We start from the raw sequence: 25,209 nt of genomic DNA on the forward strand, positions 1-25,209 counted from the left end.
GAACAAATTTTCCATTGCAAGGTGAACGAAGAGAAAGTCATTTTTAATGTATTTTTCTTTATACTTATAATTATTTTCTCTTTACATGTAGATTTTGCAATAAGTCCAACTAATTTATAGAAGTTACAGTATTTCTTGTTTATCATCAAAAACGCATCAAATTCAACATTAGTTTGCTTACATTCGGCCTCAGACTATTTGTTCACGTTTCATGTTATGTTTTTTTTTGTTATTTTATTTTATTTTTATTATTTACCATTCAGTAAAATCAAGAGGAAAAACGAAGAGATTTTAGTGGTTTCTTTTTCTTGCTGTGTTTTAATAGGAGAAGAAATTTTCATTTATCATTAATAACATTGTTTTTTTTTGCTTAGTTTTCACACAATGGACACATGCAGAAGATTAATCTTAGTTGTCCTTTCTCCATCTTCACCACTCACAATACCGCTTTGCTTCACTTTAGCATTCATAATCTTGAAATGTTCTTAAGTTTTTCACGTTTTTAAAGTAGTCTCAACGATGATAACACATTGAATAGTGTGTCGAAAAATGGCAATATTTTAGGTGAGTTTCATTTTTTTTTTTATCTTTGTCTCTATATACTTTCATCCTTGCGCTCTTCATCCACTCTTTTACCCTTCGTCTTGGCGTGTGGAAAAACTAAGTCGGGAAGTGGAGAGCGAGCAAAATTGTTACACCTTTTCTCCCTTTTTTCTCTCTCTCAAATGTTATCTCAATAATCGCATTGTTCTTTTTTTTTTCTTCTTTTAAATTGTAATTCAATAACTTTTTTCATGTTAATTTTAAAAATTACTTCTAGGTATTGTCATTTTGTTGTTTTTGCCTCTTCACTCGCTGTTCAACGTCTTGTTCTTCACCAACTGACCAATCAATTTTCAGAGCAATTCGATAGTGAAGGAGTGGAAATCACACTTTTTCACGTTAAATTTCACTACCTCTCAATATACATAATTGACTCTCTCGACACTCTTCTCAGCATGTTTAACACATGTTAACATGTCAAAAGCATACATTGAAGATTTTGTAATCCATCGTTTTATCTTCTTCTTCTTCTTGTTTCTTCATGATAAATAGCAAATTCATACTTTTTTTTTGTTAATAGTTATTTTCAAAGAGTTTTTCATGTTCATCATTTTTACTTTTATAACTTTTAAGTCATCAAATACAACATCTATATAATAATTTCTTGCCTTTCCATGTTTTTTTTTAATTCTTTTCTTTAATAAGAGATAAATATATAGAATAGCGCGTGTTTAAGAATATTCTGTTTCTTCTCCCCTTTTTTCTCTTTTTTGTATAATCAATAAATTTTCCGACACTAAATTTCTTTACAATTTTCTTCGCCATGTTTCTCAATGGTTTCTTTTCGTGCTCCTCAAGAGATAATTTGTTACTTTTCTCACAACATTACTTATTTCAACATTTCCTCTTCTCTCTTCTTTCTTTTTGCATATTTCAAGAGATTTTTTTCTGATATTTTCTTTGTGGATATTGTGAAATGTTTTCATAAAACGGAGGGAATAATATAATTCTACCTTGACTAACAATATTAAAAGAAATATAATAAAAAATTTAAAAAAAAATCTTGCTCTTTTGTCGAGTAAAATCAATTGCTTTTCGGGTAAATTATTTGCTTTTCGCAGTTGCTTTGCATTCAATTTCATTTTTCTTATTGTTTTTGCCTGAAATTAAAATCATCCAAAGGAAGAAAAAGGCTGTTCGAAATGAGACGGATTCGAAACCAATCATCTTATTGAGCACAGAATGTGTCAAAGAGAGAAAATCCCCGCTTAATCTTCACTCGTAGCCTCGCTAAAGTAATAACTTGTGTGATTACTTATTTAGGCCATAAATAGTGTTTGAAGTGCCACAATTGTTTTCGCTCAACTCCTTTTGTCTGTCTCACATCAATTGCCACATCCTGTGCTCATCTTCTCATGCATTTTCTCTCTCTCTCTCTCTCTGCTTTTTTCCTTTCTGAGATGCAATGAATACACATATTTCTCTTTCCACTGACAATGTTTAATAAACCCTATCTAAATATTAATTCACAATAACAAATTTATTTTACTTCATCGCTTGCAATCATCAACGTGAATATCTTTTCTTTTTCTTTTTCCCGAAGAAATCCCAAAAATTAGTACACTTTTCTCATCAAATTCATTCATATTCATGTGAATAAGAGATTTAAAAATATATGTAAGATGAAAGAGGGCAAAAATTCAACCTTATTGAAGTTCAAATTGTAAAATTCTCAATAAAATTCCACTTTCAATGGGGGTAACGCGGTCACTAAAAGGGGGTTTTCTCTCTCTCTCTCTTACTCTCTCTTAAATGGCACAATTCATGATCATGCTGTATTCCTTCTTTGCCTATTTACAAATTAAAAAGACCTAAGCGTAGATTTTCTTTATGTACAAATTAGAGTCACGTAAAAAAGATTAAACTTCAACTAAATCAACAGTAAAAATTACAACTTTGAGACTTTATCTCATGACACGATTTAGCATTAAAATGAAAATTGTGTATTTTAAAATTAATTCTGAGTTATTTTACCTTTTCACTTCTTTTTTGTTTCTTCTACGAAAGAATGTCTCCATATATCAACTTCATCTCAATCATCGACTAGTGCAAATTTCTCGCGTTTCTTTGCATCTTTTTTGTTTTGTTAAATTTAATCTATGTTATGTATATGTATTATCATTGAACATAATTCTCTGCATTGAATTTTCTCTCCTCCCTCGGAAGAAAAAGAAAAAAAGACACAATTAAGACTCCTCAAGATCTCACAGAGTGTGTGTGTTGCCTTAAAGATGGAAAAAAAGAAGAAGGTCGGCTGATGCTCTTCTCTGCGCCTCATCAAACTCCTTTAGTTTGGCAATGGAACCACAACTTGAACGTAAGACTGTGGGAAGTATCCAGTCCTCCCATTCACGCTGCCCTCGAACCAATTCTCATCCACCTTGTTGATCAGCTGGATAATATCATTCTCCTGCAAAAAGAGAGAAATAATCATCAAAACATCCCTTTTTCTATCAACAAATTCACACTAAAATCACAATCGTAAGAGTTTATTATTGCGAACCACAAATTAATCTTTAAGTGCTCTAAAATGTTTATTTTTCTCACTAAGTGGTCGTGGCAAGAGTGTGGGCGTGTCTTTGCCATTCCATTGGAGAGAAGAGAAAATTTACCTTGAATCCCAATTCTCCGGGATTTTCCGGCTCAAAGTCGTACAAAGCGGAACAACACGGTCCGCTGGGACGCTGCGCCTGTGGAGCCTTTGCCGGAGACCGCATCGGTGATGGAAGTGGCGATGCTGTGGGGAGAAAAACAAGCCCTTCACATTGGATATTTTTACAACATTATTACTCATCCAGGTCACCAACAGTGAAGCACATTTTTCCCACAAAACAGTGGTGAAAGCATGAAAATTGAAAAGCCACGACAAAATACACACACATACACAGAGGAAAAACCTCATGAAATTAGCGAAAAGGCACCCCATATCCTCTTTCTCTCTCTCTCTCTCTCTCTCTCTCTCGGTTTTTGGGGTGCACTGAAAGGGAAAACATGCGCCAGAAAATTTGGAGTGGGGGAAACAAAAAATGATTTTATGGTGAAAGTTTTATACTAGTGAAATAAAAAATTTAACAAGGAATTTGTGAAGGAAAAATAATAAATTAACATGAGGTCTTCTTGTCATGCAAAATAATGAAGAAAAAAAAAGAGAAACATCAATTGACCACGTCCATCGTCTTTACCATTGGTGGAACGAGCCTGAGCTGGACCATTTCCGGCCAATTCCAGATGACTGGGTTTACTGACTACAAGAGAAAATGTAAGAGAGGAGAATGTTTGGCATCACGAGACTTGCACTAGATGAATTTGCAAAACGCACACTGAGCTTCATCATTGGGAGGAATATATATGTATGTCTATGTATGGTTTTAGGGTTGGGGAGTTGTGAAGGATTGTGGTGATAAATAGATATGGACAATGAGACCATTTACCATGGCATCATCTGCCATTGACCACCGGTAGAAAATGCATCATTTCCACTCTTCGCCACAAAGTCCTACAGAAGCACACGTGATTAACCAGACATTGTCCGGAATTCTGTCTGTGGTTTGCACCATTATTATTGCACCCTTTACTCTCTAGATGTATACAAGCAATTAGTTAGGAAATCCATTCAAAGCACACAAGAGATGCGCTTCTAATACTCCATAATTGAAGAGCCTCAAATTGATAAATATCAAAACCTTAATCATAACACAATAGAAACCCAATACATCAAATTTCTCCTCTAATTTCCCGAAAATTTTATGCTCATTTATAAGAATTATATGTACATATTTTACAATGTCGTGTGAACCTTATTGTATTTTATACTCATATTCGTCTGGTCAATTATACAATAAACACACAGAGTGAATGTGCAGAAAGAACTACAGAGCAAAGAGAGTTTTTCTTTTTGTCAATGAAACCCACCACCAAATCTGCGCCACGTGTTGAGATAGAGATTAAGAAAAAATAAAAGTAAACCAAATCATAATTCACCTGACCAGGGATCGTTGTTGAAGTGGGAATTGTGCGTGGCGACTGAGGAGGGATTGGAGGAGTTGGCCGCCGGTCTGCTGGTGACTCTCCGGCTGGCAGTGCTTCTGGCGGCTGGCGCTGGCTGCTGTTGCACCGGCGGCGCGGGCAAATCCCACGCATTTAGCCACTGATCCGCCACGCCAGACACGTAGTACGGATTCTTGTTGTGACTGTTGAAGCTACTACTGCTGCGCGCACTTTGCTGACCATTGCTCTGCCTCTGCTTGCTGGACAAGCTCTGTTGCGAGCCATACATCTTCGTGCGACTGAAGTTGCTGTCATCCGCGAGAGCACCGCCAGCTGAGCCACCAGCAGATCGGCTGGTTGAGAGATTTTGCTGTGAACTGTACATGTTCTGGCCGCGGGAGGAGGAGGAGAGCTCAGGATGGGAATTCTGTAAGTGACGCCCACCATTCAAGCCGTCCATGGAAAGACCCTCAATATTCAAGTCGGCCAGCGTCTTGGGCACGAACTCCGTCTTTGGACGCGCCTCAGCATCCTCGCGCCTGCAATTTTGCATCACAAAAAAAAGACAGAGAATAGACAGTCAAATTGAGAAATCATGAAGAACTCTCAAACACTCACTTGCTCTGGAGAGTCTCAACCAGACATTTCAGCACCTCTGTACACTGTTGATGATAATCCAGCAGTGCTTCGGAGAATGTCACTAGTTGACTCACTTGCTCCACCTTTTTTCGCCCATCCAAAACGACGACGATCGTTACAGTGTGTCCGGAAAGAAAGATCGAAGAAGACAGAGACGCATAGCGCAAGAAAAGGGGGTTAATTTAGAAGAGGCACTACCCGAAGTTAAGCTTAACCAAATAGAACAAAGAGAGAAATATTCTCTAATACTCACATCATTCTCTAATAAATTGAACATTCCCATTTGGGCTAAATGTAATGATTCGGCGAATTTCTCTTCAGCACTTCGAATCTCATCGTCTGTAATGTGAGAACCTGGCGTTTGGTACGATTTTGCGGATTGTTGTCACAACATTTTTGGGTTATAAATTATAAATGTTGTGTGTTTTGGTATAATTTTGGCACATTTTAGCGGGATTTTTACACACATTTTGTCGAAAATTGACAACATTTTTTTTTGTACAGAATTTACACACAAAAGCCAAAGAAATAAAAAAACGACAAAAAATGATAATAATTGTAGCAGCAGAGCAAATCAATGGATAAACAGTGCACGTGTGTGGTGTTGTTGGCATTCCAAAAATAAATCCACCAGGACGAAAATAAGAATACCAAGAAGCGGATGAAATAAGGAGTAACATGAAAAGAAAATACATAAAATCAAATTAATTTCTAAATTCTACAAGACTAAAGCGAATTTCTAGAGAAATCTCTCGAGACTTTTTCCATTGCCTTAGAGAAATCCTCAAGGATGTCTTTATTAAGAAATCACCTTGCAAAAATTGATTGAAAACATAAGAACTGGAAAAAGTCTTGAGAAATTGACTCTTGTTAAATGAAATCAGACAAATAAATAGGGAATTAAATAGCAGATACTCTTCCAATTTGTTCTCTCTAATTTAATTTATGAGAAAAACCACGAAGCTTTTCTCTCTTTTCTCTTTCTCTCTCTGCAATTTCTCATGGTATTTTCTTGTCACTCTGTCTCTATTCTAAAGTAGTAGTCTAGCGCGAAGAAATCCATGAAAATTGTGAACAGAGGTGATTTGTTTAAAAGAGAAGAGGATAAATAGAAAGGGAAAAAATCCAGGTGAATTTGCAGAAAAGAGTGAAGAATGTAGAGTAATCAAAGTACATCAACTTCCTCTTATTATAGTTGCTTCTCCTGCCACAAATTGTCCATCCGCGCGCTTCCATCATCTTTTCTCTTCTTCTTCATCTTCATCATTGCAAACACACAAAAATATGTACTATTATGGATCTTTGGTATATAAATATGAATATAAAAATACCTGAGAATACAACATTGGCATTATCTCATCTCAAAATAGCGCAAAATATCGACTAGAGATTAAAGTTGGAAGATAAAATAAATGGAGAAAGAAAAGAGAACATCGATGGAATTCACAGAACACCGGATAGAGTCTGCCTTTGACTGCAATGACAATGATGATTTAAAAATGAAGGGATGGGAGGATTCGAGGGTGTCTTTCAAGGGGGTGGATGGAAGAGAGAGACATTGAATGGTGCAAAGTGTGTTCGGAAATTCCACGTGTTTCATCTTGTACCTTTAGCCTGTCGTCGCCTCTTGCAGTCGTAATCCAATCTTCTTCCCTGCAGTTTTTTGCGATGATGCTGTTGAGCGAGAATTGAAGCATTAATTAAAAGTGTGAGACACACAATTCAGAGAGTAATCTTCTTACCATCACTTCCTTGAGATCCTTCGTCTGGAGATGATGAAGTGGCTCCAGGAAGTTTTGCTTGATGTTATCATCGAGGGAATATTTCACATCGGCCATCTGTTTCAGCGATTCACCCATTTCAATGAGTGCTTGAGCTGATGACAAAGATTCAAGCATTAATCAGTCTAAGATTCTCTCACGAGGAACCCAAAAGATCATGAGCATAGCCAGAGAAAGACAGACTAAAAAGTTCTTTATATAATATTGATCAATCAAAAGCATGAGTTTTACAGTTGAAAAACATTGGATATCACAATTAAGAAAGACAATTCCCTTTGAACCGTGAAAAACCACTTTTAATTGTGTTTTTACTGTGTCTTTTTATTGATCTTGAAGTTAAATTTAAACATTCAATCAAATGAAAGCAAACTTTTAACTATCCAAACTCTGCTGCAGATCAAAGAAACTATGCTGATGAATCATTAGTTAAGCCACAATGATACTGTTATCTATTAACTTTTCACCATTACACAACTCAATTCTCAGCTTCTCTCTTCTCCTGACCACGCTTATAACAAAGTTAACACTCACCAAAAATGCTGTCATCGCCCAACTTCTTCCCATAGAGGAGCATACAGTCGGCCAGGAGTCCCTCGGGCTGTGGATAAGTATTACTTTTTGCTTGACCTGATAATTTAGAGATTCCTTTTACCGCTGCCATTTTGGCCCGTGCCGTCGGATTGGGCTGCAGGAATTCCTTCGTTTTCGTCTGCAACTCTTCCACCAACTCCACAGTTACATCCGTTTTCTGCAAGCATCGATACAACACGCAAAAAGAGTAAGAAAAAAAAACCACCCCAGACAAAACATTGTGTCAGTTAATTTGTCCCTGTTGAGCAAACATATTAAATTGCCATTATTATTATCAAATGTTACCCTCTCCATGTCCATGAAGTCCAGATCGAGTTTGGTGCCCTCGGCACCACCCATCTTCTCCGTCACATACTGCAAAAGAAAAAAGAGGCACAACAGTTAGTCTTCTTGCCAGAAATCTCACATACTGCTTGCTATGTGTGAGAGGCGGAAATTTTCCCTATCTTTCCGCGCGACTCTCTTTATCGCCCACGCTCTGTATTTTATGAATGAAAAAAGAAACGACGCTCCTCCACAATAGACACAGACACCCATGGATGAGCATTTGGACACCCCTTGGCAAAAAACCAGCGCCGCGCTTACGTTGAGGAAAATCAATAATGAAGTATTTCCACAGTGGAACACGACTTTTCCCTTTCTCTCTTTCTCTCTCTTTCTCTTCCTCTGTTACTTCTCTGTTGGAGGATTTGTTATCGTCGCCACAGACTATTTTTCCAAACAATATTCACACAACATTTTCTCGTGTAATCTCATGCTAGCACACACTTTTCCCATTTTCGTGGCATTTCCACGCGCACGGTTTTTTTTTCTTTCAAACCACCACTTGCGTGGGTGCGCCAGAAAAGGTGTAGAGAAAGTCAAAATAAACATCGAAAAAAAGAACCCTTCAGAAAACCTGAAATTTTCATAATCACACACAAACGGTTTTGAGGGAGGAAAAAGTGAGAGAATTTCTATAAAAATTCTGTGCGGAAAATTCAACCGCATCAGCATGCATTATTGTAATTTTCACAATCTCCCCAATATACACACGCGCTCTTCCATTGACCGTGAGATTTGCTCCCCCTTTTCCACCAACTCCACCGCATCCAGCCGAAGAGAGGGCGAGAAAATAGGTCAGTAGGTCATGGAACATCCCCTCGAATCTACTACGTTAACTCTGACAGAGTTAATCCACTCCGCGCGTCTCTTCAGCGTGTGCTATTGGAAACTCTTTTCCCACTCTATGTGGCTTTCCCACCTTTCCCAACAATGCAATCGGCAGGCGAGAACACTGCACACAACCCCTCTTTCACCGCCGAGATTGTGGGTGGAAAATCAATGGATTGTAGAAATGCTTGCAGAATCCTTCATCATGTGTAAAGTGTGCGATTTCATTGAAAATCCTTCCTTTTGTCTTGCATTCTATTGTTCACATGAAATTTTTGCAATCACTACAATTAGTGATATGAGAATTGTCTTGAGTCCAAGTTTATGTTTTCACTCCATAAATTTTGTTCATTCTTAAATTTTCACTCTAAAAACCTTGAGTCCCTGTGGAGTCAATTAAGAAAATGTCAAGCATAAATTATGAGTCATTTTCCACCGTCTCATGATTCAAGAGGGGAAAGTTGGGTAATTTTGGACAAGAGGACAATTTAAATGATTGAAAATTTAATAAAAAATTATCTTAATAATTCCAAGTCTTCTAATAAACTATTTGTTTCAGAAATGTATTTATATGTTTCTTTTCTAATTGAAGAAACAAAACCAAATCTGTGTTGTTGAATTTTTTATCAAATTGCTTGGTTGCTTCGCTAAATAAATTACCTATAATAAACTATTCATCATTGGCAATTACACAGAGTGATAATTCCGTTACACCATTTAAGTAATTACAGAACTATTGACTTTACTTCAAATCTTTCTCTGACTACCAACTTAATTACACTTCTGCGCATTCAAATAATCTTTTCAATTACCCTCTCCTTTCCCCTATAGATCTATGAACTGAAAAACCACCCCTCAATTCTTCCCCATCAAGAATCTTGTGAATTATTTACAATCTTATTTGAAGCAGAGTGAAAATCTCCTCCTCAAAGTGAAACTTTCAAACCCGACAGAGGTAAAAAAAAACTCTCAATAAAGCTTCATATTTTTTATGTGGCAATTTTCGGAAAATGCGATGAAATTTTTAAACCGTAAAATGCGAACATCTTTGTCATTGTTGAAAATCAGCACAAAACTTTTCACCACCGACACAAAACATCTCTTTCGCTCATCAACACACCTTTTCTTCACAAGTCCTCAGAGATAAAATGAAGAGGATTTTCTCATTTACACCCATTCTCTCGTTTTCCACCTGTCTTTCCTCTGTGTTCGCCTGAAGATGAATTCACATTTTGCAACAAAACATTTCCATTTTGCCCAACTATATACACATATATATATATATGTATTCTATATAGCCAAAAGTAATGTGTGCAAATCATACGCACAAGGTTTTTGAGAAAACTTTCGAGTACTCATAAAAGTTTTCTTCAATGGAAGATGGGGAAAAAATTGATTGCAGCAATTGCCCAAGATGAAGCGCAATACTTCCATTCTTCTTCGCCTTCCTTCTACTTTCCCGAAGGGATTTTTCCCTCTCTTATCATTTTTCAATGGGGTTGAAAAACCCTTCAATTGATGTTAATCATTTCAAGCAGGAGTGGAGTAATAACTTGCAATGAATAGCGCGCCACCCCCCATTTTACTGCCCACTTTGTGGCAATACACTCAACAAGAAAAATTTGCTGGCATCGCCACTGATAGAGAGAGAAAGGAAGAGAGAAAGAAGTGGAATTGATGTGATACATTTAGGACTTTTATCGATTTTTTCCCTTATGTGCCTTCAACACAGGACAAAATAGGTTAAGAAGAAGTCACTATTTTTGCTTCATGTGCCGCACAGACTTGAGTAACACACAAATTATATTTACTGATAAATTAAGTTGCACGGCCGTAACTGAAACGCTATCAATTCCACCGTCTTTTCCTCTCTGTCTCACTCTTCAATGTCTTACACATACATCAATGAACTCTCTATGCAGTGTAATTAGCACAAATTTACCTGATTCGCCTTGTTAATTTGCTTCTTGAGTCCTGCAAACGCCATTCTCAGTTGCTGTGGGAAGATACACTCTTGTCAAGACCAAAGATTCCACGCTCACCACACGCTGTGTGCTTTCCCGACAATTTTCCTCCGCTTCTCACTCTCCACAATTTGTCTCCCTGCCGAGAGAGAGAGAGACTTGTGCGTTGGATTCCTTGAGTATCTTCTGATGCCTTCACGACCAACTCTCGTGTCGCACAGTCTGTCTTGTCGCTCTCTGGAAGACAAAGCAAATACAATACAGTGTGTAAGTTATACTTAATAAAACCATCATATATTGGATAATGGCACGAAGGCAAGGGTTGGCAAATGAGCGCAAACGAGTGAAGATTTTACGCCAGTCCAGAGGTCAATTGAATATGTGTAATTGATTGATTGTGTGTTTTTTTACAACCTCCTCTAAGCAAATTATATCATTTCACACCACCACAGTTCTCAGTCTCAGCAAACTGTCTGAATTTCTGATTATACATCCTACTTCTCTCTCTCTCCCTCTCTTTCTCTCTGTTTTCTGACCACACAAGAAAGAAAACTAGCAGAATGTGAGGCGAATAAGTTTTTTTAGGGGGGAAACAACAACACTTTCTCAATATCCAATCTCAAAAGCTCCACAATATCTCAAGTGCAGACGCGCCAGTCTCATTTTCTTGTTCTACTGACCATCTTGGGCGCCTCCTCCAGAGCATCTGGCATTCTTTTTACCGCGTGTGCGCCTCTATAATTTCAATCACCAACACACAGGCTGAGAAACAATATATTGAACGGCCAAAATTTGTTGTGAGTGAAGAAGAGGACATAAAAATAGATCATATCATTTTGCCAAAAGAAAAAAAATCAACGACAGGGGCTCACAAGTCACACATTTTGCAAACATCCATAACAAGCAACATCCAAAAAAGCTCCATAAAAGCTACGAAATCGCCTTCTTGCCCACACACACAGACAACAAGCAGTTCAATTTCTCCATGGCAGCGAAAGAGTCAAGAAGAGCCCGAAACGATAAAATCCTGCAAATTCCCTTATCAATGCCATCGTCACCCACTCAAGGATCGTGAACTCTGTGCGAGCGCGTGGGTGTTTCCAGAGCGCTTCCGACTACCAACAACCCCACACACTTTCACAAGCAACGCCAACGCACCGTGAAAATGGCTGAGAGAGAGAGAGAGAAATATCATTGGAATAATTACGAGGAAAACTTCATCAACACAGTCAAATGATTAAAGGAGCGGTGAAATTGAAACTGTGATGCAGACATTTTCCATTTCCATCTCCCTTCGCTCGTCTACCCGTGATATATATTGGGGCATATTCAATCACACGGATTTACTGGTACTAAACTGAATTTTAATTGAGTCTCTCTGCAAAGCAGCTTAAGCATTCAAATTGAAATGATTCACATGGACGAATATTTTGCACGTCAAATGCGAACAATTATATTGCGATGTCAAATCCTCATCAAGTGGAAATATTTGTCAGAAAAAACGTTCAAAAAAGGATGCACAAGTGCGTAAAAAGCATCAGTAAAAGTTTTTTTCCTGTGAAATTATTATTAATATTTTCCCTATTTGCAATGAAATCCATTTTAATCCCAGATGTATCATAGAAGTACGTTTCCCTGAAATCCGGTGATGGAAATGTTGTAATAATAAGGCATAATTCTCATTCTCTCTAAATTCTGTTGTTCACATAAATTTTTCTATGCAAAAGGCTGCAGTTTAAGCTGTGATTCTGATATATCATATAATATTTTCCTATCATTGTTATATTCCAATCAATATCGATTGATATTTTTAACCTATAGGTTAAACTCATTCAATACATATTATTTCTCATATTTCAATTTTCCCTGTAATTTCATAAAAAGAACCATTCAAAATTGCCTGCAAAATCACCCTCAATGGTTTGATGTACCAAAAATACCACGAGATTCAATAAAATCATTGGCAATGTATTAAATTTCGTCATTACATAAATAAAATAGCGGGGTTGTCAGGATAAAATCAATGAATGAAAACTTTGGGTGGTTGTAATTTGATGTCATTAATTATTGTGTTGTCACAAATATGTGTTGGAAACTGGCAGAAATTCTCAGAGACAATAGAAAGAGTGAAAGACATTCTCACCCACTCCTTCAGCCCAGTAATTGGTTTAGAGTGGTTCAACAGGACGAAGAAACGCTCATGAAGAAATCTCCGGAGGAATTCTGTGAGATATTTCAGTGATTCTCGCCTCGATTTCAGTTGAGCCTGAAGAAGTCCTCACACTATATATCGATTGAATGGCATTAGTTTCACATGCCATGGGAAAATTTAGGTCAATTCCAAACTGAGTTTTTGGCATGTGAGAGAGTTGAAGATCGACAGGAAGGTGAAACAATGGAGCATTTTGGTGGAAAATCCAACTCTAAATTATTCATCATCACCAATTGAGAGCATCACAATGTGATTTTCCTCTGCGAGCTGAGCCCTCTTTTCCTCTCATCTTTCACATCACCATTTTTCCTTCTTTCACACGAGGTGCCGCCGAGTCTGGCCCCAGAGAAGACGTGGAAAATTAATAGTGGGCAAAAATCATAGAGATTCTGCGTCTCCAGTGGAGAAATTTTCCATCACACACAATATCGGCCCAGTTGTGCCATCGACCATTGCGGAAAGCTCATTTTTACGTCCTTTAACTTGACCTACAAAGCAGACAAGAGTACACAATTTGACATTCATCGTGGAACGCACAATTGCCCAACTTCCTCTCCTGCGCACACACTTTATCGTCAAATCCTCGCCCCAACCGAAAAATTCACCCTCATTCGCCGCCACCCTCCCAAAAACACACACACTCTTTCTCTCGCTCCCCTTTCTTCTCTCTCCCCCTCATGGAAAAATTAGAGAGAATACGAGAAATTTTCCATCCCATCACGATTGTGTTGTGGAAATTGAAAAATATCCCCAATGCGTGAAATGAATATTAAATTGATATCGGAGAGACTCAGAACAGGGGATAAAATCCAACCTCATGGAAATGCACTTAACCCAACAATTTAATTACAACATTCTGAGAAAGAAAAAAACAATAACTTCTGCAGAGGAAACTTCTGGCCAATGTGTAAAGTTATAACATTGTGCCTCTGCACAAAGTGATAAGAAGACTTGTATTTTTCGCACTTGTCCGCGATAAGCGCACTGGCGAGTGTTTCCTCTCTCTCTCGGCGGGTGCAGACTTCTGAAAAACATGCCAATTCCTTGAAGAATCATCGCAAGTGAGTTTTTATAAGAATTGGAGAGAAATCTCAGCATTGAGATTGAATTACAGAGAATATTTAATCCATCATTCAACCGCTCACAATTGATTCGAAAAAAAACTCTGTAAATTTTATGCTGTTTTTGCGTGATTTGCGATAAGAGTTCGGATAGCATTTGCAGAAAATCACAAAAGGGGCGGATGAGTAAATAAACAATGCTTTCTTGTGATGCCTGGGCAAGAAGAAATCAGATAACAGAAATTGAAAATTTGCATTTCAATATGCAGAAGGTCGAGTTTAATAGTAATATTTTAGCTGAAAGTATACGATAAAATTAGCCTTATAGATTTTAAAATAAGTGCACAGAAGTGAAATTCAATATACATACAGAAAATAAACTCTGTTTTCTAACCTAATTTAAGGGTTAAGGCTTGAACGAGAGCATTTAAGGTCAAACTATTCTTTTATTAAATGCCTTTGTTCGTATATTTTTCTAATTTTTTACTTACAAAATGCGTCAAAGCAATATTATCTTAAGCCCCACCCATTCTTAAGCTCCGCCCCTCGAAAACAGCGTTTCCAATCATCAAATCCGCTAGTTTCAGAGCACCAGAGCTTAAATCCCATCATTTTGTCAATCTAAAAAAACATTTATTATCTTCAAAAAGTACTTAAAATCTTGTTTGTTCACTCAGTGCTTGTCTTTGTATAGAATTTCTTAAAGACTCTCTTATCGTTTCACTTCATTTGCCTGGTCACTAGCCTTGATTCTATTACAATTGTTTTCAACAGCCCTTCTTCTGGCGCCGATTTTGGGCCTTTCTGTGCCGAACTTTTCCACCCCTTGCTCGAGGCAGGCGCGCCGTGACCTTGACGGTGGAGATGGGGTGCTTCTGCTGCCAAATTTTCCACCAAAATGTCCCCAAATCTGGCCTCACATCAAGTGAGATTTCCCAAGAGGTCTCCCAGGGTTTCCCATGCAATTCCATTTCCAAAGGGGTGAAGCCCTTTTGGGGCCGAGACTGTCTTGCACAATATCTTGCGTCATCCACCCCCATTTTTTCTCTGGAAAAGCCACCCCCTCCCCAAATGTCTCGCTGCCGCTAAAGTGACCAGAAAAAGAGGCAGAAAAATGAGTAGAAATAAGGTCTCATTTTCTCAAACTCGCAATCTTATCACAGTCGGCCCATCATCACACGGGAGGCTCCACGAGTGAGACCCGCCGAGTGTCGCCCCAGGTGGGAGCGAGAGGGCAACAGCCAAGCGCTCTCCCCAAATTAGCCAGACGGCCAAGCCCCGCGAGCGCCCCCTTGGGGCCCGCTTCCCAGCCACTTACAGCGTCAACTCCACTATTCACTGTATCCACACAGCTTGGGGCGGTGGTTGCACAACAGTTTCCCACACGATCGCGCAGAGAAGCGACTTTTTCGCACTGTTTCAATTTTCACGGGAAAAACGCGAGCAACGCACAACAATCGCCATTGATCGCCATTGGCTGACTGCGTTGTCAAACGCAGGACCGATTTCAACCGAGCACACCAGCGCCGCCGTGTGGCCGGGGTGCGCACAATTTCGACGAGTGGGGAAATTTTAGTCCAGAAATGCGTGCGCAAAAGAGGGAAAATCGACCATTGGCTGGGGTAAGAGATTTATTAGCTATACCTATGAATTTCCAGCAATCGATTCCATGGCCTTTTGTAGTGCCTGTCCGAAGGATTTCACGTAGAGTGGCGAGATGTCTGTGAAGAGAGCGTAGGGAGTCTCGTAAATCCTCGAATTGTCCTCAATTTCCGGATTCACAGTGTCAAACTCCTCGCCAACAATGCGAAATCCCATGGCAGACACGCATATGCAGAGATTTTTATCCTCCAGAGTCGTGGCGTTCAAGTAAATTCGACTACTCTTTGATTCCAGTCGCTGAGACACTTCGACAGTCTTCAAGTGCGCCTTCACATCGTGCACAATTGCAGCGGCTTCCTGCTGCCAATCCATCAGCTCCTCAGAATCCCACATTTTACTGAAAACAGTTCTGTTTACACTTTTCACAACTACTCACCACTGTGGTGAATTGGGTTGACAGCCGGTTTTGGTGCGTGAACTGTGTGGCCAGAAGAAGTGAAATCCGAAGAAATGACTGCTTTTGAGGGTAAGAAACACTCTATTATCTTCACAATCCTCTCTTAATACAGTATATTTACATTTGCAATGCAGAATTTGGCGTTTTGCCGGAAATTGGACGCGCCGTGGATGAAATGGAGTGGACTCTCCCCACAGACGTCCAGGCAGAAGCGATTCCCCTGATCCTGGGCGGTGGAGACGTCCTGATGGCCGCTGAAACTGGCAGTGGAAAGACCGGAGCCTTCTGTCTGCCAATTCTGCAGATTGTGTGGGAGACACTGAAAGATATCGAAGAGGGGAAGGGTAAAAAAGGCGCCACGGCATCCGGAACCACAGCGAAGCCCTGGACAATGTCCTTCTTCGATCGTGGCAACGCCTTGGCAGTCTCTCCGGATGGATTTAAGTGCCAATCGAGAGAATTCAAGGAGTGGCACGGCTGTCGGTGCACGACTGGTGTTCAAGGTGCCGGAAAGTACTTCTTCGAGGCGACTGTGACGGATGAGGGACTCTGCCGTGTGGGCTGGGCCACCCAGAAGGCCAATCTCGATCTGGGCACCTGCAAGTTTGGCTTTGGCTTCGGCGGTACGGGCAAGAAGTCAAACAACCGACAATTTGATGACTATGGAGAGGCTTTTGGCATCAACGATGTGATTGGATGTCTTCTGGATCTCCAGGCGCATGAGGTGCGTTTCATAAAGAATGGAAAGGATCTGGGAGTGGCGTTCAACGTGCCCGATTTCTTGCGCACCGAGACTTTCTATCCGGCTGTTGTGCTGAAGAATGCCGAGATGCTGTTCAACTTTGGCGAAGAGGCTTTCAAGCATCCGCCAGCACAAGGATTTGTGGGTCTGGTGAATGTGGAGAAGAAGTGCGTGAAGAACAACCCTCTGGCTGCTCCCACGGCTGCTGCACTGGAGGATGCCAAGCCCAAGCCGAATGCTCCGCAGGCCATAATCATTGAGCCATCACGGGAATTGGCTGAGCAAACTCTGACGCAGATCACGAAGTTCAAGCGACACTTGAAGGATCCCCTGATCAGTGAGCTCCTGCTGATCGGTGGGGTGAACGTGAGGGATCAGATGGCTGTCCTCGAGCGGGGCGTGGATATAATAGTGGCGACGCCCGGACGTCTTGAGGATCTCATTGGCGGTGGCTATTTGCTGCTGTCGCATTGCAGATTCTTCGTGCTGGACGAAGCCGATGGACTGCTGCAGCAGGGCTATGGCGACATGATCGATCGGCTGCACAAGCAAATACCCAAGATCACAGCCGACGGCAGGCGGCTACAGATGATCGTGTGCAGCGCCACGCTGCACTCGTTCGAGGTGAAGAAGATGGCTGAGCGCCTGATGCACTTCCCCACCTGGGTGGATCTCAAGGGCGAGGACGCGGTGCCGGAGACTGTGCATCATGTGGTGGTGAAGGTAGATCCCCAGAGGGATACCGCGTGGCACAGCATGCGCCAGCGCATCCAGACTGATGCTGTGCACGCCCAGGACAACGTGAGGCCGGGAAACAGTACGGCGGAGACTCTCTCGGAGGCAGTGAAGATCCTCAAGGGTGACTACTGCGTGAAGGCGATTGAGGAGCACAACATGGATCGTGCCATTATTTTCTGTCGCACGAAGCTGGATTGCGACAACCTGGAGAGGTACTTGAAGCTGGCGGGCGGCCAGAAGTACTCGTGCGTGTGTCTTCACGGCGACCGGAAGCCGCAGGAGAGGAAGGCCAACCTGGAGGCGTTCAAGGAGAAGCGAGTGAAGTTCCTCATCTGCACTGATGTCGCGGCCAGAGGCATTGACGTCTCTGGGCTGCCCTTTATGATTAACATCACGCTGCCGGACGAGAAGTCCAACTACGTGCATCGTATTGGGCGCGTTGGCAGGGCCGAGAGAATGGGTCTGGCCATAAGTCTGGTGGCGTCGGTGCCGGAGAAGGTGTGGTACCACGGCGAGTGGTGCAAATCTCGCGGCAGAAATTGCTGGAACACGAATCTCACTGACCAGAGAGGCTGCTGCGTGTGGTACAACGAGATGAACTACTTGGCGGAGATCGAGGATCACCTGAATATCACCATTCCCCAGGTGGACAAGGACATGAAGGTGCCTGTGAATGATTTCGACGGGAAAGTCGTGTACGGCGAGAAGCTGAAGAATTCCGGCACGGGATACAAGGATCACGTGCAGCAGCTGATTCCTGTGGTGCAGCAACTCTCGGATCTCGAGTCACGCGCCCAGGTGCTCTTCCTCAAGCACCTCCCAGTGCGATAAATAAAATACTCCCCTCACGGAATAAAAAGCCCAGGAATCCCACAATATCATAATTCTCTATTGACACTCTAGCACTTTCCGGACACACAGATCAATAGGCATCCACACGGGGCGCCTTGGCGTAGTGCTCCTCGCTGCTGCGCTCGCCCTTCCACCACTGACGGTGCCTCTCGCTGCGCATGGCGTGGAAGCGCAGGATTTGCTTCTTCCTGCCCACGCACTCCTGGAAGTCGTGAATCAGATCGGCACACTTCAGTCGCCCTCTGTCCGTTCCGTACGCCTCCAGGCACTCCATCATATCAATCTCCCTCTCGCCGCACTTGTCGTAGTGCTGGCAATTGGGGATGGACGCCGTGAGGTCCGTGAAGATATTCCGCAAGAATGGTTGCCCAGACATCCTGGATTCTCGAGATTTTCACAAGGAAAAAATTTCTTATTACGCCACTTCACCTCGAGCAATCTGACAGCCCAGCAGTGGTGCCAATACTGCGGGAAATTTGAATCTCCCGAATGAGAATAACGGCCGCGAGTAAAACAAAGTCAACTTCTCTTCTGTTAATTTATTAATATTTGTGGCTTTTTCTCAAATACAATTTTCTTGTATTGATCATTTCTTGCATTTATCGATTATATTCTGAGGTATTGACACATATAGAGAGCGAACTCACAATATTTTTTTTAACAAAATTACAACCAGCATCACATCACTCTACTATTTAGACTTTTTTACACGTTTCCTTCTCATTTCTCGCCTCTAACTTTTCTCTTTTTCTCGCTTACAGGGATGAAAATCAAAAGTTTTTTTTGTCACAAGAAAACCATCAGTTCAGTTTTCCACGTGTCATTCCATAATTTTACGACATTTAAGGAGGATTGTTGAAGTTCGGTGTGGAATTACTGTGTGTGTGTGTGTGTGTGTATTTTAAAAGAAAAATCTTCAATTCTCTCTCTTGCCTTTCCCTCTTCATTTCCCTTCTGTCTAATTTTTCTCCCATTCATAGTTTTGTTGTTGTTCTTGTTGTTTATTGTAAGTTAACTTCTCGGCTAGGAAAGGTGCAAATTATCACTATTGTATCCTTTATGATTAACTCTTCCGTCATTTCTTCATTTCTCTACACTTTACAAACTTCTGTCATTGATCATAAATCCAGAAAAAAAACCCTCCTTAATACAAAATGATTTTTACAAAAAAAAGCGTGCTTTTCTACTAATTAAAAAATCACTGTTCTTTTTGTAAGTCACTTGGCAAAAAAGTCTCTCAAAAAAAAAACGCAAAAATCGGTTTTACAGTGAAAATTATACAAAAAAAAAAGATCTTCAGCGTTAAAGCGCTCGCATTTCTCTTCTATTGAATCTCAACCTCTCGTCATTTTTCTTTCTCTCTGAAGTAAATTAATAATTAAAAATAATAATAAATAACACTAAACAAAAGTCTGTTTCTTCAGTTTTTCCACATCTTCTTCTTCTTTTCTTGTTTTTTTTAGTCTATAATTTATATCACAAAAGTTAAATGAAAAAATAAAATTCATACAATAATTTCATTTTTTTCTCCACTCTCATTTCGCTTTTTCTTCATTCTCTTTTCTTATTTTTCTTTCTTCATCTCTTCTTGTTTCGCATTAAACGCAATTCATACCATTTTTTTGTCGTCTCAAGTGTATCTCAAATGAGTATTTTTTTTTTAAATTCATTTATATATATAATAAAGACCATTTCAATATTGAAGTGTTACAATAAAAAAATATTTCTTGGACAGTGTGGATATTTTTCCTTTTCATCTTCTTTTCGTGTGTTGTGAGTAAATTTTCAATCACGCGCTCTAAATAAAATGGAAAATGTTAAAAGAAAAAAAGCACAAACTACTAATTCGTGAACAAAAAAAAAAAACTAGCATATCTCGAAAGAATACAAATCAGTCAAATTGAGTTGAACATTGTTGGTTGATTCGTGAATAGAATTAATCCATTTCTCCCTCAGCTCTTATCAATCATTTCCTAATGTTTCTCTTTCTCTCTCTCTCTCTGTTTTCAACAGTTGCAGCCGGAGAAATTGAGTGGGTGACGAAGGAATTAAAGAATAAGCACAAATCGTTGGAGAACAGAAACTTATAATATAACATTTCTTCGGATTTTGTCGATTCCTTCCTTTCTTTCTCTTTCTTACCCCAAATTTTTTTCACATCATAATTCCTGTTTTTCTCAACTGTCCTCGCAATTGTGAATGAAGAAAAAATCATACATACGTACCTCATCTCTCTCTCTTTCTCACTCTCTCGCGCGCGCGCGCGCAATCGCTGATAAATGATCCTCAGCTTTAGTGTTCAGATGGAAGATTGTTGGGGAATCTCCTTTACACCACGCGATCCAGTCAGGCCTCCGTGCCGCCCACGAGGGACGAATTCTTGGGCGTGTACGCCGTGGCATTGGGATCAAGATTCGACGAATTGCCACCCATGTTGCCCACGCCAGGCGCCTCGCGCTGCTGCTGAACGCAATTCGACACACCCTGACTGGCCGCCGTCAGTTGGCAGATGATCGACGGCGCGCCGAGGCCCATCTGCACCTGACTCGGACTCTGTTGCGCCATGATCAGCGGCGGTGTGTCATTGAGGCGCAACATTGAGCTGCCGGCTGACGAATTGGGCGTCAAACTGAAGGATTCCGTCGGCATGGCCGGCATCACGGCCAGCAATTGAGCAATCTTCCCCTTCAGCTCCAGCATCTCCTTCTCCATGCTGCGAATCAGTGCTGCAAAAGGACACACAGAAACCGAAATCAAAAATCACCTCCAATCATCAAAGCCAATCACTCTACTCACAATCCTTTATGTCCACTTCACGTCGCGCCTCGCCGAGTGCAGAAAACAAGTCCAATTTAAATCTCGTCTCAGCTGACAAATTCTTCTCCAGCGTCGAATTCTTATCCTGCATCGCCGCCAATGCTGACATAAGCATCTCTGTGCTCTGCTGAGCGTCGCGATTTCTCATCTCTGCCTCCAATTTGCGAATCTGTCACACAAAAAAAACAAACACACACAAACAATAATGCATTGCACTTCATCATGTTTGCAGAGGAATTTACCTCATCTTCATATCTTCTGTTCTGCTGTTCACTACTCTTCCTCTGCTCATCGGTTGTTGACAATTCACGTCTTAAGCGTCCAGCTTCGGACTCCAAATGTCTCTTCTTCATCTTGCACGATTCGCCACATTCAGTTCTATGTGAAAACAATGAATTTGTCAGTGCGTTAACATAAACTCCCAAAGACAGATACTCACAATTTAGCCGCTTTCTCTTCAATCTTCACACGAATCTTCCGCTCATTAGTCAATTGGGCTTCCAAGGCGAGTCGCTGACGGCGCTCCTCGCCGAGCCTCTTCTCAGCATTCTGCAAATTCTGCCTGTCCACGTGCCTCGAGTTGTTGAGATCTTGAATCCTATAAAGCCAAACAATTAGGCATTTGATGATTCAGCAAACATTCCACTTCACTCACTTCTTCTCCAGCTCATCATTCTCCTTCTGCTTGGCCTGCAGACAAGACTTGATGGTCGCCCCAGAGTCCACTTTCTGCCTCAGATCGTGCTCCACTTGTCTCATGTGCCCCATATCCGATCGCATCTTCTTCACCTCACCCTCGAGTCGCAGACACGATTCGCACACCTGCGGCAGCGTCTGTGACGTCTGACTGTGATTCTGTGCACTCTGGCCACCACTCTCCATGCCATTCACATGCTGCTGATGATGATTGTCCCGCGCTGAGTCCTTTTGCTTGGCGCGATTCCTTTTCTTGCCCCGCTCCATGGTCACATCCGCCTCCTGTTCGCTGCAATTGTAATTGATGCCACCATTCTGTTGTACTCTGTTGCTGCTGCTCTGTGATGATGATTTTGTCGATGATGGCGATCCGTCGCCAGCACTCTGTCCATTCGGTTCTGGACTATTGTGTATTATGGATCGGTGATCAGTCTTTGTGTTCTGCTCTCTGTCGCGCTCACGCGACGATCCACCAGACAGACTGTCACTCGATGAACGCGTCACATCCTTCGTGGCCGCCGCGGCGGAATTATGCGTGGAAGATGATGCGGAAGAGCACGGCTGCTGCTGATGATATGACGTGTGATGAATGGATGATTTACTACTACTATGATTGTTAAGATCACATTTGCTGCTCGCATCCGCAGTGCTGTTCCTCTTGCCATGTCCACGGCCACCCGGATAGCCACTCGCCACGCTGCCGTTCGACGACGCTGACGCGCCCACGGCATGACCATTCGACTGGCTCGACGTCACTGTGACTATGCTGAGCGCCTTCGGTGGACTCTTGGCGCCGCTGCCACTGCTGCTCCTCGTCACGTCGCCATTGTTGATCGTCGTGGTCGTGGTCGTGGTCGTCGTCGACGTCATCGTCGTCGTCGTCGCGGCAGCCGTCACACTGATGCTCTCCGTCAGCGCTATCGCGTCCTCGGCGGGCTCCTCCTGCGGCAGCGCCTGCTGCAGCAGTTGCATGTAAAACTCATTCTCCTTCGCCACCTCGCGCTGCTTTCGCTGGCGCATCCGGAAGCCGACGTAGCTCTTGAAGCCGAAACCCAGTGTCACCACTGGATAGCCAATGCTGTCGAGAGAGACACAAGGAGAACAATTAACACATGAAATTGGACAGTTTGGGTTAGAGAAGAGAGTCTTCATGTGGAACAACGTAAAAAATGCAAATTTGCCTGAATATCAAGTTTGAGAACCACATCATCTCTTCATTTTGAAAAACATACGCCGTCACAACTCACCAATGGGCAGCAAAAGGTCGACAGAGATCCAAATGTGGCATATGTCGACTGTCTTTCCAGCGAACTGCACCCTCAATGTACAGGAAAAGCATCCACAGCACGATTGTCGGCAAGCAAATGCCCTTTTCTGCAAAAGAAAATCATCGTGTGAAAATCCAACTGGACTGTCTCACTTCTTCTCACCTGTGTGCCACACATATTGTACCCAAACGTATGTGCTTGCTGCAAAAAACAGCCAGTGGACTGGTATAAAAAATAAACATATGAGATCCGATGTGATGGCGATGCACACAAAGAGAACGGAAAAAGCCTACAGAGAGAGAGATAATATGATGACATCAAATACTCTTTCATCAGGGAAGGAGGATTGCAAGTCCTCAGATTGAGTGACACAACAACTCACCAGTCCCTTGTACTTGAAAGAGTCATGAACGGAACGGAGAAGCAGCCAGAACGGCCAGAGAAACTCAAAGCGGAATTCCAACATGAAATCGGCTGTAATCACAATGGCCCACAGTAACAGGAACTTGATGTACAATATTGTATTGCTGCAAGAAGAAGAAGGAAAGGATGATCTCATGTGCATTAGACAATTCACTTCTTATCTCTGCAAAAACCGCAGAAACACACACACACATACACACATGCAACCACACATAATGTCGCGAGGGGAGAAAGGTGTGTTATCAATGGTATTAATAGGTAATGTTTGTGGTGAGACAATTCACATCTCTTGGCGTTGGCGAATGTTAACAAAAAGTAGGTGAATTATGCAATTATTTGTGCACGCGCTGCATTTCAGCCTCTTCTCCTCTGCCTTGGTGAACTTGAGCTCTTGTCGCACACTCACTTTTCGGCCACAAGAAGGATTGCAGATGATTTTCTCATCACACCAATTATTGTGCTTCATCGACACTTGAGCCCTTCAGTGGCCACAACAGCTATTGTCATCGTCAGACTGACGGTCAATGTGACCAAATGTCGTGAAGCAAAGTAAAAACCACAGAAATTTAATATAAGTCGAATGGGTGAAAATTCTCAATTACATGTGTGATGTTTAAACCCTAATACAATGGTTAAGATTGTTTACCACATCACAATTTCACAAAGAATGACTCTATAAATACAAATATAAGTACTTTGATTCCTCAAAAGTACTGAAATAATTTAGCTGTGATCTTCTTTTCTCTCTTTATGAACTCTTATTTGCTTCCCATAGAATCCCATGTCTTATAAGACGATGCAGTCTTATTGTTGCATTTCGACTTCTTCCCATGGAATTTCACAGTGTGTTTCACGCATTTTGACGGCCCCCGTGCCCTGTCCACGCTCTACTCGCACTCTTGCGCCCCTCAGCGCGTTCCCGCGCCAAAGGGGGTCACGAAGGATGGCTCGCGAGGCCACAGCAGCGGAAACTTCGGCGGCAGCTGCGACAGCTGTTGCAGCAATTGCCTCTGAAGGGGGCAAGGGAGGTGGGGAAAGGCACCCGATACAGCCGGGAGGCGCTGCTGGAGCGCAAAGACGCCGCGTGCACGCGGCCAACGGTGCGGAGTGCCTCTGATACGCGATGGGAAGAGAATTTTGATACTGAAACAGCCATTTTGGTAGGAAGAGCACACAAGGAAGCCTCAACAAACTCCCCGTCAACATAGTCACGGCACTCCGCCAGCGTTGCACAGCACACGCCCCCCGCGACACAGCAGCTTGTGCCCCATGCGCGCACAGGCCCTGTGAGAGCATCGCGGAGACCGCGCGAGGACGATATGTGTGAAAAAGGTAGCGTTCTTTACCTTCCGTACATTCCTTCCGTGATTTTATTGCGTTTTATGGGGCGCCTCAATTTACAATCGGCATTTCTTCTCTTCATCGCTTATTGTGGGGTGTTTATCGCTCGATTTTCCACAGTTTGTTGCCTCCAGAATGCACTTTTGACGCCAAAACCCCGCTTTTCTTGCCTTTTTCTCCCTATTTTCTTCTTCGCACTTGTCACTTTTTGTCAGAAAACTGCGTAGGCAGCGCCACTATCGTGCTGCGGAATTGCAAAGCAGCAGAGAGCGCGCAAGAGTTG

The 25,209-nt window shown here is 41.8% G+C and overlaps 5 protein-coding genes across 8 annotated transcripts; 1 reads left to right on the top strand and 4 right to left on the bottom strand.

The window, feature by feature from the left end:
• Positions 1–207: 207 nt before the first annotated feature.
• Positions 208–10,810, bottom strand: LOC132265653 (endophilin-A). 4 transcript variants are annotated; one of them, XM_059766402.1, is made up of 12 exons: positions 10,696–10,810; positions 7,887–7,955; positions 7,663–7,758; positions 7,542–7,608; positions 6,972–7,105; positions 6,837–6,903; positions 5,483–5,583; positions 5,209–5,312; positions 5,035–5,129; positions 3,786–3,848; positions 3,216–3,340; positions 208–3,013 (listed from the first exon to the last, which is right to left on the bottom strand). In XM_059766402.1, exons 1-12 carry the CDS (start codon positions 10,738–10,740, stop codon positions 2,891–2,893), a joined length of 1,089 nt encoding a protein of 362 aa, XP_059622385.1. In that variant the 5' UTR covers positions 10,741–10,810; the 3' UTR covers positions 208–2,890. The 4 variants fall into 4 exon arrangements, with proteins under 4 accessions (XP_059622385.1, XP_059622384.1, XP_059622383.1 ...); XM_059766401.1 differs by having other exon boundaries at positions 5,483–5,568; positions 7,542–7,758; XM_059766400.1 differs by having other exon boundaries at positions 7,542–7,758.
• A 4,742-nt stretch (positions 10,811–15,552) lies between these two features.
• Positions 15,553–15,985, bottom strand: LOC132265655 (GSK3-beta interaction protein). Its single transcript, XM_059766406.1, has one exon. The coding sequence runs from the start codon at positions 15,983–15,985 to the stop codon at positions 15,635–15,637; it is 351 nt and encodes a 116-aa protein (XP_059622389.1). The 3' UTR covers positions 15,553–15,634.
• Positions 15,986–16,006: 21 nt separating this feature from the next.
• LOC132265651 (ATP-dependent RNA helicase Ddx1) lies at positions 16,007–18,360 on the top strand. The gene is made up of 2 exons (XM_059766396.1): positions 16,007–16,118; positions 16,184–18,360. Exons 1-2 carry the CDS (start codon positions 16,103–16,105, stop codon positions 18,358–18,360), a joined length of 2,193 nt encoding a protein of 730 aa, XP_059622379.1. The 5' UTR covers positions 16,007–16,102.
• A 37-nt stretch (positions 18,361–18,397) lies between these two features.
• LOC132265656 (NADH dehydrogenase [ubiquinone] iron-sulfur protein 5) lies at positions 18,398–18,848 on the bottom strand. Its single transcript, XM_059766407.1, has one exon. It carries the CDS (start codon positions 18,755–18,757, stop codon positions 18,452–18,454), a length of 306 nt encoding a protein of 101 aa, XP_059622390.1. The 5' UTR covers positions 18,758–18,848; the 3' UTR covers positions 18,398–18,451.
• A 57-nt stretch (positions 18,849–18,905) lies between these two features.
• On the bottom strand, positions 18,906–25,153 carry LOC132265650 (macoilin-2). Its single transcript, XM_059766393.1, has 9 exons — positions 24,932–25,153; positions 23,545–23,689; positions 23,325–23,451; positions 23,142–23,268; positions 21,854–22,972; positions 21,638–21,796; positions 21,441–21,576; positions 21,178–21,367; positions 18,906–21,107 (listed from the first exon to the last, which is right to left on the bottom strand). Exons 1-9 carry the CDS (start codon positions 25,006–25,008, stop codon positions 20,728–20,730), a joined length of 2,460 nt encoding a protein of 819 aa, XP_059622376.1. The 5' UTR covers positions 25,009–25,153; the 3' UTR covers positions 18,906–20,727.
• Positions 25,154–25,209: the final 56 nt, after the last annotated feature.

The sequence above is a fragment of the Phlebotomus argentipes genome, unplaced genomic scaffold (assembly GCF_947086385.1).
Source record: "Phlebotomus argentipes unplaced genomic scaffold, Phlebotomus argentipes genome assembly contig_5, whole genome shotgun sequence".
NCBI classification, from domain to species: domain Eukaryota; kingdom Metazoa; phylum Arthropoda; class Insecta; order Diptera; family Psychodidae; genus Phlebotomus; species Phlebotomus argentipes.